This window comes from Coregonus lavaretus (assembly GCF_964263955.1).
Source record: "Coregonus lavaretus genome assembly, chromosome: 12".
Lineage (NCBI taxonomy): Eukaryota > Metazoa > Chordata > Actinopteri > Salmoniformes > Salmonidae > Coregonus > Coregonus lavaretus.
The window spans coordinates 17,916,538-17,929,033 of NC_139999.1; the positions used below are offsets into that span (position 1 = coordinate 17,916,538).

Here is a 12,496-nt window from a genome sequence, read left to right on the forward strand (position 1 = left end):
CAATTAACATTTCTGTAAATGTGCGTATATGCCAGATTTAGCCAGCTGGCTAGTTTTAATCTGTATTTTGTAGTCCCTGGGCAGATTTATAAAAAACATTTAGCATCAAACATTTCACATTTAAAAAAATATCCAGTCCCTATATGGGCTTTAAAATAATAGAAGTAAGTTACAAAAATGAAAAATAATAATAATTGTGAAAAAGAAAATACAATAAATACAAACAACCAAATAGTACAAACAGCAACAATAAAGGTTCACAAGTGGCTATATTAAACCAGTATAGGCCTCCGTGCATATTGCCTAATAGGTACAGATGTAGGATCTTAATTTGAGCCAGTCTCCTACAGCAGGAAAATAATCTTGCCGCAACAGGAAATGTGAATTATTATGTGGATTATAGTTAATGGACATTTTTGTAGCAGTTGATACATATTTCGTAAGGGAAAATCAAGTCTGGAATTTCAAAGTGGAAATTGCAAAATGTAGAAGCCTTTTTCGATCTCAAATACACTACAAGTTCTCCTGCAACATGGTGATCAAATTAAGATCCTACACCTGTATAGGACCAAATAAAAGAACCAAAAACTGACATAACAATCTATAATAATTGAAATACGGAAATGTCAGGACTTATTTACCTTTATTTAATCAGGGAGTCACCATTGAGACCAGTCTCTTTTCTTTTTTTTTCTTTTTATAAGGGAGTCCTGTGAACACAACTTAATAAAACACATAAAGAAATCTAATACAATATAAAACTAATAAAATACAGCACCACACATATTGCACAGACAAACATAAATATACACAAAATACACAAAATAAAGTAAACTAAAACAAACACTTTCCTCTTATAATAATTGGACAAAATGAAAACAATCATCCTACACTACCCTGCCCCTGGCTGTTCTACAGACAGAAGACAGTAGTCTATCCCCTGAGAATGAGAAATGAAACGAGACCCTTGAAGTCAGTAAAATGTTTTTCTAAATACAGTATTAACTCGCCATCTTGTGGTGAAAAATAAGACCTACACGTAATGTTGATTGAGTCTCGAGACGCAGCCGTCATGGTCATATGACAGCGCGTATGCTACTTCCTGAAGACGTACTTTTGTTTGTCCGAACCGAACAGCTGTCTGGAGGCGGATAGAACCATATCATTAGGAATTAATAGGATCTCTATGCATAGAAGTTACTGGTCTTGCTGTACTACTTTTGTGTTCGGTGTCACTCATCAAGATGCTGGCGCTAATTAACAGACTTTTGGACTGGTTTAGGTCTCTCTTCTGGAAAGAAGAGATGGAGCTCACATTAGTTGGACTTCAGTACTCCGGGAAAACCACGTTTGTCAATGTGATATCAGTAAGTATAATGATTTAATTACCACACCACATCAATAAAACATGCTAGTGTTAACATTGTTGGATAGGAAGAGACCACGAGCCGCTGGACTGTCTAGCCCAGCTAGCTAGTATTTAAGGAACCTGTGTGCTTAGCTACCATATGAGCTGATTCACTGTTTGCTAACATGAATGCTATGCTAGCATAGCAGTAATTTCAGGTGCTCTGCAGTGTCAACAGCTAGCTAGTTAGTAGTAAGTAGCCGGCTAAACTCAACGATTTATGATGGAGTTGAGTGGCGACTAGTGTGGGCGGACTGTCGCTCCGACGTCAAATAAAACCACGTTATTATTATTTTTTAAGTACAGATTTCAGCACCCAAAGAATAGTCCGCAATTGTCGCGCGTAATTGCGGGCTATTCTTTTTGTGCTGAAATCAGTCGTTTTTGATGTGACATTGGAGTTAAATTTAATCGGCTATTTAGTAAGCAACATGACTGGTTAACTTTAGCCATAAATAAGACTATTGTATCTTATAACTAACGTTAGCTATGTCACATAGATTCTAATGTCAAATCCATTTAATTTATCCACATGGCAACGCTGGAGCTAAAATATGTAGCTAGCTGAGGGGCATCACCTTTTTGTGTTTCTGCAGTCAGCTAACGTTGTCTAGCTAGGTAGCTAGCTAGCATGGCTAACGCATAACAAACTGTATTCAACTGTTTTTGTCATCAAATTAAATGGACAATCAACATCACTCAAAGTTGTAAGGAAGAGTGACCGTTTGAAATGATTAAACCCACAGCCCTTTGCTTTGGCCTAAAGCTAGCTAGCTATAGGCTAGGCCCTACTTCTGAGAGCTGAATCATGAGACTAACTACCTAACTTCTTACTCCAAACTGTACAATCCAATTTGAGGTTTTTTTCTGGCAGCCTTCTGCTGTTGTTAGTCACTCCACTTGATATGAATGAAACCTGAGTCTGTTTTCATCTCACTTGGATGATGTAATGCCTCCCATGCACTGATACAAGTCACATCGAAACATAACATCAACAGTTAGGCCTATAAGAATTGCACTGCTTACAACAAGAACTGAGACCGGATTAACATTCTATCTAGGCTACCTGTAAAATGTCGCTATTGTATTGAGTAAATCACTGTTTAAAAGTGCACACTACATAGTACTTAAGGGTATTTAAGAACTTTGAGTTTTTTCACTTTCTCTGACCTTGGCTCAGTTCAGCTGACCTAATGCTGATTAGGCTACATTTCCCTCTCCACAAGCCTAGCCTTATCAAATGTGTCCCAATGTCCATATTAGCTCTTTGGCAATATATTTGTAGACAGGCAGGTATGTGGAAAGTTGGGCCTGATTTGACTGTTTTCTGCTAAGTCACTTGGAAGGACTAATAGTGTTGCACAAGGAATGCAGGCCCTTTGTTTTCCCTAGTTGTGTTCCACAATGTTGGATTTTGACTCCATGCAGAAGGACACTTGGTACAGTTACTTTCCCCCAAAAATAAACTTGGCCTATTCATACACTATATATGCAAAAGTATGTGGACACACCTTCAAATTAGTGGATTCGGCTATTTCGGCCACGCCCATTGCTGACGGGTGTATAAAATCAAGCGCATAGCCATGCAATCTCCATAGACAAACATTGGCAGTAGAATAGGCTTACTGAAGAGCTCAGTGACTTTCAACGGGGCACCGTCATAGGATGCCATCTTTCCAACAAATAGTTTGTCAAATTTCTGCCCTGCTAGAGCTGCCCCGTTCAACTGTAAGTGTTGTTATTGTGAAGTGGAAACGTCTAGGAGCAACATGGGTCAGCCGCGAAGTGGTAGGCCACATAAGCTCACAGAACTGGACCGCCGAGTGCTGAAGCGCGTAAAAATCAGCTGACCTAGGTTGCAACACTCACAACAGAGTTCCAAACTGCCTCTGGAAGCAACGTCAGCACAAGAACTGTTCGTCGGGAGCTTCATGAAATGGGTTTCCATGGCCGAGCATCCGCACACAAGCCTAAGATCACCATGCGCAATATCAGCTCGAGTGGTGTAAAGCTTGCCGACATTGGACTCTGGAGCAGTGGAAATGCGTTCTCTAGAGTGATGAATCACACTTTGCCATCTGGAAGTCCGACAGATGAATCTGGGTTTGGCGTATTCCAGGAGAACGCTACCCGAATGCATAGTGCCAACTATAAAGTTTGGTGGAGGAGGAATAATAGTCTGGCCCCTTAGTTCCAGTGAAGGGAAATCTTAACGCTACAGCATACAATTACATTCTAAATGATTCTGTGCTTCCAACTTTGTGGCAACAGTTTGGGGAAGGCCCTTTCATGTTTCAGCATGACCGTGCCCCTGTGCGCAAAGTGAGGTCCATACAGAAATGGTTTGTCGAGATCGGTGTGGAAGAACTTGACTGGCCTGACCTCAACAGAGCCCTGACCTCAACCTCATCGAACACCTTTGGGATGAATTGGAACGCCGACTGCGAGCCAGGCCTAATCTCCCAACATCAGTGCCTGACCTCATTAATGCTCTTGTGGCTGAATGGAAGCAAGTCCCCACAGCAATGTTCCAACATCTTGTGGAAAGCCTTCCCAGAAGAGTGGAGGCTGTTATAGCAGCAAAGGGGGGACCAACTCCATATTAATGCCCAAGATTTTGGAATGAGATGTTCGATGAGCAGGTGTCCACAACTTTGATAATGGAGTGTGTGTGTGTGTCCATCACAGGAGGTTGGTGGCACCTTAGTTGGGGAGGACGGGCTCGTGGTAATGACTGGAGCGGAAAGAGTGGAATGGTATCAAATATATCAAACACATGGTTGGATGCCATTCCATTTGCTCCGTTCCAGCTATTATTATGAGCCGTCCTCCCCTCAGCAGCCTCCACTGGTGTCCATTATCCTGTGACAAACCCACTGGACCAACAAAACCTGCTTAATTCATGACCCCAAAACCATTTAAAACCAAGGCATATGTATTGGCTTGACCTAAGAATGTCCTTTACAGTAATGGCTGGGTACTCTAGTCTGAGTAGAAGAGGATCATTACCAAAGAGGCTTTGCAATAGCAGATTGGAATACAGTTTCCCCATGCTTGAATTCATCACAAGAATGCAGCACTTTTTCACTTAGTTGTGGTCAGGTGACCTGGACATGTGGTCTGGAGCTGGACAAAGCTGCACTCTCACCCACTCCATAGCCAGCAGTACGACACCAGCCACACAACTCGAATGCTGTTTTTTTTGGGGGGGTTCATTCTTGAAATCCCCCTAATGACTGCCTTGCTACTCAATTGTTTGTATTTAACTAAACTGATGGAAATGGTGGCTGTCATTGGACTTTTGTTCTTCTAGAGCTCATTCCTACAGTCCCCATTGGAGCAGACATGAGATACCCCTCTCAATCTGTTGGTGTTACATTTTTGCAAGATGGTGCTTGCAAACTCCCTCCTGCACTAAAAGGGAACTGTGAAGTGAATGTGTGTCATTTGACCAGGTGGCCAGGAAGGCACTAATACAACCAGATGTTATAGGCCTAATTTTGGGGGGCACTTGGTTGACCTCAACAGTGTCACAGTTTCAATTCAATTTAAGGGCTTTTATTGGCATGGGAAACGTATGTTAACGTTGCCAAAGCAAGTGAAGTAGATAGTAAACAAAAGTGAAATAAACAAATATTAACAGTAAACATTACACTAAGAAGTTCCAAAAGAATAAAGACATTTCAAATGTCATATTATGTATATATACAGTGTTGTAACGATGTGCAAATAGTTAAAGTACAAATGGGAAAATAAATAAACATAAATATGGGTTGTATTTACAATGGTTTTTGTTCTTCACTGGTTGCCCTTTTCTTGTGGCAACAGGTCACAAATCTTGCAGCTGTGATGGCACACTGTGGTTTTTCACCCAGTAGATAAGGGAGTTTATCAAAATTGGGTTTGTTTTCGAATTCTTTGTGGATCGCTATAATCTGAGGGAAATATGTGTATCTAATATTGTCATACATTTGGCAGGAGGTTAGGAAGTGCAGCTCAGTTTCCAACTCATTTTGTGGGCAGTGTGCACATAGCCCGTCTTCTCTGGAGAGCCAGGTCTGCCTACGGCGGCCTTTCTCAATAACAAGGCTATGCTCACTGAGTTTGTACATAGTCAAAGCTTTCCTTAAGTTTGGGTCAGTCACAGTGGTCAGGTATTCTGCCACTGTGTACTCTCTGTTTAGGGCCAAATAGCATTCTAGTTTGCGCTGTTTTTTTGTTTGTTCTTTCCAATGTGTCAAGTAATTCTCTTTTTGTTTTCTCATGATTTGGTTGGGTCTAATTGTGTTGTTGTTGTCGTTGTCCTGGGACTCTGTGGGGTCTGTTTGTGTTTGTGAACAGAGCCCCAGGACTAGCTTACTTAGGGGACTCTTCTCCAAGTTCATCTCTCTGTAGGTGATGGCTTTGTTATGGAAGGTTTGGGAATCGCTTGTTTTTAAGTGGTTATAGAATTTAACAGCTCTTTTCTGGATTTTGATAATTAGTGGGTATTGGCCTAATTCTGCTCTGCATGCATTATTTGGTGTTTTTCGTTGTACACAGAGGATATTTTGCAGAATTCTGCATGCAGAGTCTCAATTTGGTGTTTGTCCCATTTTGTGAATTCTTGGTTGGTGAGCGGACCCCAGACCTCACAACCATAAAGGGCAATGGGTTCTATAACTGATTCAAGTATTGTTAGCCAGATCCTAATTGGTATGTCAAATGTTATGTTCCTTTTGATGGCATAGAAGGCCCTTCTTGCCTTGTCTCTCAGATCGTTCACAGCTTTGTGGAAGTTACCTTTGGCGCTGATGTTTAGGCCGAGGTATGTATCGTTTTTTTGTGTGCTCTAGGGCAACGGTGTCTAGATGGAATTTGTATTTTTGGTCCTGACAACTGGGCTTTTTTGGAACAAAATTATTTTTGTCTTACTGAGATTTACTGTCAGGGCCCAGGTCTGACATAATCTGTGCAGAAGATATAGGTGCTGTTGTAGGCCCTCCTTGGTTGGTGACAGAAGCACCAGATCATCAGCAAACGGTAGACATTTGACTTCAGATTCTAGTAGGGTGAGGCCGGGTGCTGCAGACTGTTCTAGTGCCCTCGCCAATTCGTTGATATATATGTTAAAGAGGGTGGGGCTCAAACTGCATCCCTGTCTCACCCCACGGCCCTGTGGAAAGAAATGTGTGTTCTTTGCCAATTTTAACCTCTGTTAGTTCTCACATCTGTATGTCCAAACCCTTCAGCTGTTTTGATAAGCTTATGTGCCAGAATATATTCTTAATTCAATTCTATGTGTATTTTTGTGTGATCTAAAATGTTACATATTTTCAGTGTCTGAAATGTTTCAAATTCTATGCATAGCCAAAGTTGTTTTAAGAGGCATTTTAGAAAAATGGTAATGTGACTGACAATGACATAATATATATATATATATATATATATATATATATATATATATATATATATATATATATATATATATATATATATATATATATATATATATATATATATATATATATATATATATATAGTTCTAATTTATTTAATCTATCTTGACCTATAGTAGCCTCAAAATGTAGAGACAATATTGTAGATACAATCACACCCATTTACATCGCTGTGACCTTAACTGACCATACCTACATTTTATGGAGTCTTTGATACAATCATCAGTAGTGAATTCAGTTGGAAAACGGCCTTCAGATGTTCCAGGCTCAAGCCTGGCCACCAACTATCCCCAAATCTGCTACAATACATTTAGTATTTTTCAAATTGCTGCTCAATGTGTAGCCAAATGTTTTTGTCTAGCTTTATGTGCTTAATGTCCACATCACCGACAAAGCTTTCCTCATGTCCTAAGTTCGCTTTTCCTTGCTTTTGTTTCTCACAGTCTGGTCAGTTCAGTGAAGACATGATTCCCACAGTCGGCTTCAACATGCGGAAGGTTACCAAAGGCAATGTGACGATAAAGGTAAAGGTTCGCCATTCAACCCTGCTCTAATTGCTCTCTGTGCTGTGCATCTCCACTTTGACCTACTGTCTGTCTGTATTGTCTACTGTGCAGATCTGGGACATAGGTGGACAGCCTCGCTTCAGAAGCATGTGGGAGAGGTACTGTCGAGGAGTCAATGCCATTGTGTAAGTATCTGGACCAGCGTAAAGCACCTTGCTGCTCCCCTCTCTAACCATAACATGCTACTCTGTATTAACGTTTGCTGTGGCATCTGTGTGTTTGCTGTGGTCTGTGTGTATGTCAATGCCAGGACTGTTTCCTCTCACCAATTTCTCTACCTCGTCTCTCATTATATGCCCTTGGCTCTGAAACGCAGGCTCCTTCTACCCTTTTAAAACTCTGTGGTTCCTGTCCTAATTTGAAGCTCTGATCTACTTTAGCAATCACGCTGGGTTCAGAAGATAATATTGTTAACTTTTTAGGATGCATTTAGTTTAGAACTCGGCCGTCTGACTGTTCTTCTCCGCTATGTTCTTTTCTAGCAGCTGCAGCAATCATGTTTTTCGTCAACTGTCTTTTTGTGCTTTTCTAAGTCGTCAATCTAATCTAAGTAGTTTTCAACAAGATATGCAAAAAGACATTGGATAATTATACTTAACAAAAATATATAAATGCAGCATGTAAAGTGTTGGTCCCATGTTTCATGAGCTGAAATAAAAGATCCCAGAAATTTCCCATATGCACAAAAAGCTTATTTTGCTCAAATGTTGTGTACATATTTGTTTACATCCCTGTTAGTTAGCATTTATTCTTTGCCAAGATAATCCATCCGCCTGACAGGTGTAGCATATCAAGAAGCTGATTAAACAGCATGGTCATTACACAGGTGCACCTTGTGCTGGGGACAATAAAAGGCCACTCTAAAATGTGCAGTTTTGTCACACAACACAATGCCACAGATGTCTCAAGTTTTGAGGAAGCATGCAATTGACATGCTGACTGCAGGAATGTGCATCAGAGCTGTTGGCAAAATTGTTCATTTCTTTACAATAAGCCTACTCCAACGTCATTTTAGAGAATTTGGCAGTATGTCCAATCGGCCTCAAAACTGCAGACCACATGTAACCATGCAAGCCCAGGACCTCCACATCTAGCTTCTTCACCTGCGGGATCGTCTGAGACCAGTCACCCAGACCGCTGATGAAACTGAGGAGTATTTCTGTCTGTAATAAAGCCGTTTTGTGGGGAAAAACTAATTCTGATTGTCTGGGCCTGGTGGGTGGGCCTATGCCCTCCCAGACCCACCAATGGCTGCGCCCCTGCCCAGTCATGTGAAATTCATAGATTAGGGCCTAATGAATTTATTTCAATTGACTGCTTTCCTTATATGAACTGTAACTCAGTGAAATTGTTGCATGTTGCGAATATATTTTTCTTCAGTATAGTGCTAGTTGGAGCTACACAGCCTATTTTTCGCTGGAAGTCTGGATGCATTCCCAATGACAATGGTGATTAGTGAGAAAATCAAATGCTACTGAATGCCTTTGGTCTTTGATGAGTTACAGTTATGTATATGTTTTGTACCCAGTTGCATATGGATCTACTAAATTGAATGTTATGAAAAACCGGCGTCTGAGCATTGTCTTTTTTCCTCCAGTTACATGGTAGATGCAGCAGACCGTGAGAAGGTAGAGGCCTCCAGGAATGAGCTCCACAACCTGTTAGACAAGCCTCAGCTACAAGGCATCCCTGTAAGTCAATTCTAATGCTATATCAATCCCAATGAGTGGCCAGTCAGTGACACATTTATCATCTTCCTTGAGTTCTTCAGACCCAATGTTCAGCCCATCTTGGTTGACCTTGACCCCATGCCATACATCCCCAGGAGAGTCCAATGACTCCAATCAAATACATTTGATCATCACTCCTAATTGGCAATCACAACCTCTAATGGTTTAAGTGACTCGGACTAAGTGGCATTGGAAGTGCTCAATTTTGTACCCCATCCAAGATTTTTTATTAGATTTCAGTTTCCAGCCCAGCAGCTTGCCAACTGACAGGACAATGTTTGACATGCTGACTCCGTTAGCCTTCCAGCTTCTCTGATAAAATGCCAAATAGAGGTTGTCTTTTTCCACCAACAGAGAAGGTTCTGTAATAGCAAAGAGGTAATACAAAGCTTATAGATTATCTGTCCAGAAGGTGTGATGTATCTGCAGTAACAGGGAAGGGCAGCCCAGTGGGATTGGCTCTGCTGAGAAGTCTGAGTCTCCGAGAGAGACGGTCATAAAGCCTGCTCTCAGTCTGCATACACCCACTGACCCGTCTTGCTCTTCTCTCCTCAGGTTCTAGTGCTTGGAAACAAGAGAGATCTTCCCAGTGCGCTTGACGAGAAGCAACTCATCGAAAAGTTGTAAGATGCTCCGTTTCTCTCTGTTCCCTGAATGATCAATTTGTCATATGGGTCAAAATGACAAGGACAGACATGTTAACCTATATATCCTTCATGTGTATGTGATCTTGACAGTGTAATTAAAATCTTCCCAAGGGTATTGAAATGGCCATGACTCCCAATAGGAATGCCACATTGAACTTTTGTAGCCCATTACTTGCTAACCATTTATCTTGAGTTTATTTTACGGATTGCTGGTTGATGCGGGGTTGAAGAGAGAAATGCTCTGCCAGGTCCTTAAATACCTTTTTATCTTGGCATTGTTTAGAAGGACTATTACTTACATACTCTACATTAGGACCATTTGAAAGGTGATAAAAGGACATTTACTGTATATTTATTTCACCTAGAAGACACTTTTATCCTGTATACAAAAGTAAAAGAAACCAAAGCACTGACTGATTTAACTCTCTGCAGGAATTTGTCAGCCATCCAGGACCGAGAAATCTGTTGTTACTCTGTTTCCTGCAAAGAGAAGGACAACATAGGTGAGTAGTAGTGAGGCAGGCAATGCACACAGCCCCTACCAATTATCAGTTTCAGCATTTCTAATTCAATTAAGAGGGAGTGCTGTGCTTATGCTTGTTCTTTAAAAAAAATGGTCCCCTCTTTGTAATATATAGTATCTTCTGTTTCGCAATAGTTTGGGGATTTTAAATATCTCTGCAATAATGTGATGAAGTTTTATTCCATCTTCAGATATCACTCTGCAGTGGTTAATCCAGCATTCCAAGTCCTGAAGGAGCTGAGAGTGTAGGTCCTGCCCCAGCCTTCGCTGCTTCTGTGAGTCCTCCTTGCTGCCTCTGTGAAGTGGTTCTCGACCGCCCTGTCTACGCTCAACCCACCACTACATTCTGCACCGTTTCCAGATGTGTAGTCTTCAGTACAACACCAACCACTGCTTAGTCTTTCAGTTGTCACAATACTGTGATGAAGGACAGCGGAGAGTCCCTACTCATCATACTTGTTTTCCTTGGAGAAGTTCTACGTGTTTGTGTCCATCCTTTGGTTTTAACGCTACAAACTGGGTTCAGGGAGTCTCATTACCTCCCAGCCCACTGGCATCATATCAGCTTGACTCTATCTAGGTGGTGGAATCCAGTCTCCTTCATTCAGGATCTACTCCAGTTCAATGTCCCCATTTGGTGTCAATGTAATATTGTTTGATTGTAATTAACGTTTTTGCCAAAATACGTTGCATGTGTGAATGCCTTTATATCCTGACACACTGTGATAGATATAATGTACGTTAATTGATTTGCTGGTCAATGGACATATTTAATGATGTATTTTATGAAGTGGCTTACAGTTTACCTGACAAATGGAAAGTAAGACTGTATGGAATGCTGTAGTCTGAGCTCAATCCTAAGAGGGCTCTGCAGAGTTTTAAGTGCCTTCTGCAAAATCTCTTTGATTTCTGGAGCAAATTAGCTTTCCATGCAAGAAGATGATCATCACACCATACAGATATGCTGAACATAATGATTGTTTTGACTTTTGACCCACGCCATTTACTTAGTTGTCTCTGGACACAATCATTAAACTCTGTAGAATCCCACGTTATTTAATGCACTTGTGTAAATATGCTTCAATAATAAAAAGTCATTGATGTACATAGGAGGAAATGTAGCTTGGTTGAAGGGGAAGCAGAAACACAGTAGTTCTCCACATTTTGTGAAAGATGAAAATAATAATCATACGTTTTCAGATTCTAACAGCTTTTTGAGTGGCTGTCTCATTGGTTACTCTTGAATATCAAGCTCACAGAGGGTCATATAATTCAGTTGATCAGAAAGCCAGCTGGTGTTACTCATGGAGGAGTTTATGGCAGATGGTGTCATTCGATTCCTCACAATGCCGATCAGTCTGAGACAAAGTTTTACATGGATGACTTGTCATGTCTAAGCTTTAGCTTGAATAATGATGTATTTTGTGAAGCCTTACTGATCCAAGGAAAATGCTACAAGCCCCAAGATGTCACCTGTCTTAGTTTCACATGTTATATTAAAGAGTCATCAGTTCTACAGTGATTAGACAATGATTTCTTGATATGTTCTCCAATTATGACTTCATGACATACTATAGATTTCAGAATATCTTCTGCATAGAAAAGTCTTGGGTGGGCAGCCTAAGTGTTTTTTTTCGGCCTGCCTATGTCCAAACAGTAAAAAAATGTTTGATACTTTTCGGAATGGACATGTTTTTTTCTGTGTGAACATAAACGACTAAAACTAGATGTATGTAGAAAAGATAATGGAGCTATATTTTAAAATAAGTTCATCTTTGAGAACTAACAATCACCAAAATAAAAGCTAGACAGTCAGAGAATCTAAAATTCCCAAAATGATCCATTCAGGAGTATTTTTGTCATGGCATAGGGCCCCATTGATTTTGTTGTGTTTGAGTCACTCAGACAGCATAAGCCATGCAACATTTTCGAATTGCGGGAAATTAGCTTTAAAACTGCAAATTTTCTCTCCGCCCCATGGAAAGATGAAAAATGCAGGAAATTAGCTTTAGAGGGCCTAAAAAATGTCTGTCTGCTACTGTACATTTGGCCACGCCCCACCACCAGATTTTATTCTGTACCTTGAAGACAGTAAATTGTTCACTGCACCCAAATGTGAAGAGCTTTCAATACTTAAATATCCCTGCTTTGCTGCTTGTACAGTACTAGTTATTCTGCATCTCA

At 40.6% G+C, this 12,496-nt stretch overlaps 1 protein-coding gene across 1 annotated transcript; it reads left to right on the top strand.

Moving 5' to 3' along the window:
• The first annotated feature begins 1,078 nt into the window (after positions 1-1,078).
• LOC311138399 (ADP-ribosylation factor-like protein 8B-A) lies at positions 1,079-11,825 on the top strand. The gene is made up of 7 exons (XM_084173068.1): positions 1,079-1,367; positions 7,290-7,370; positions 7,464-7,537; positions 9,010-9,103; positions 9,698-9,765; positions 10,222-10,292; positions 10,504-11,825. The coding sequence occupies exons 1-7, from the start codon at positions 1,245-1,247 to the stop codon at positions 10,542-10,544; spliced, it is 552 nt and encodes a 183-aa protein (XP_084029194.1). The 5' UTR covers positions 1,079-1,244; the 3' UTR covers positions 10,545-11,825.
• Positions 11,826-12,496: the final 671 nt, after the last annotated feature.

Bases quoted from the DNA above. Each gene is read 5' to 3' on its own strand.
- LOC311138399 (XM_084173068.1), top strand. From the start codon at position 1,245: ATGCTGGCGCTAATTAACAGACTTTTGGACTGGTTTAGGTCTCTCTTC. The intron at 9,766-10,221 runs GTAAGATGCTCC...AACTCTCTGCAG, and splicing joins AAGCAACTCATCGAAAAGTT to GAATTTGTCAGCCATCCAGG. The intron at 10,293-10,503 runs GTGAGTAGTAGT...TTCCATCTTCAG, and splicing joins CAAAGAGAAGGACAACATAG to ATATCACTCTGCAGTGGTTA.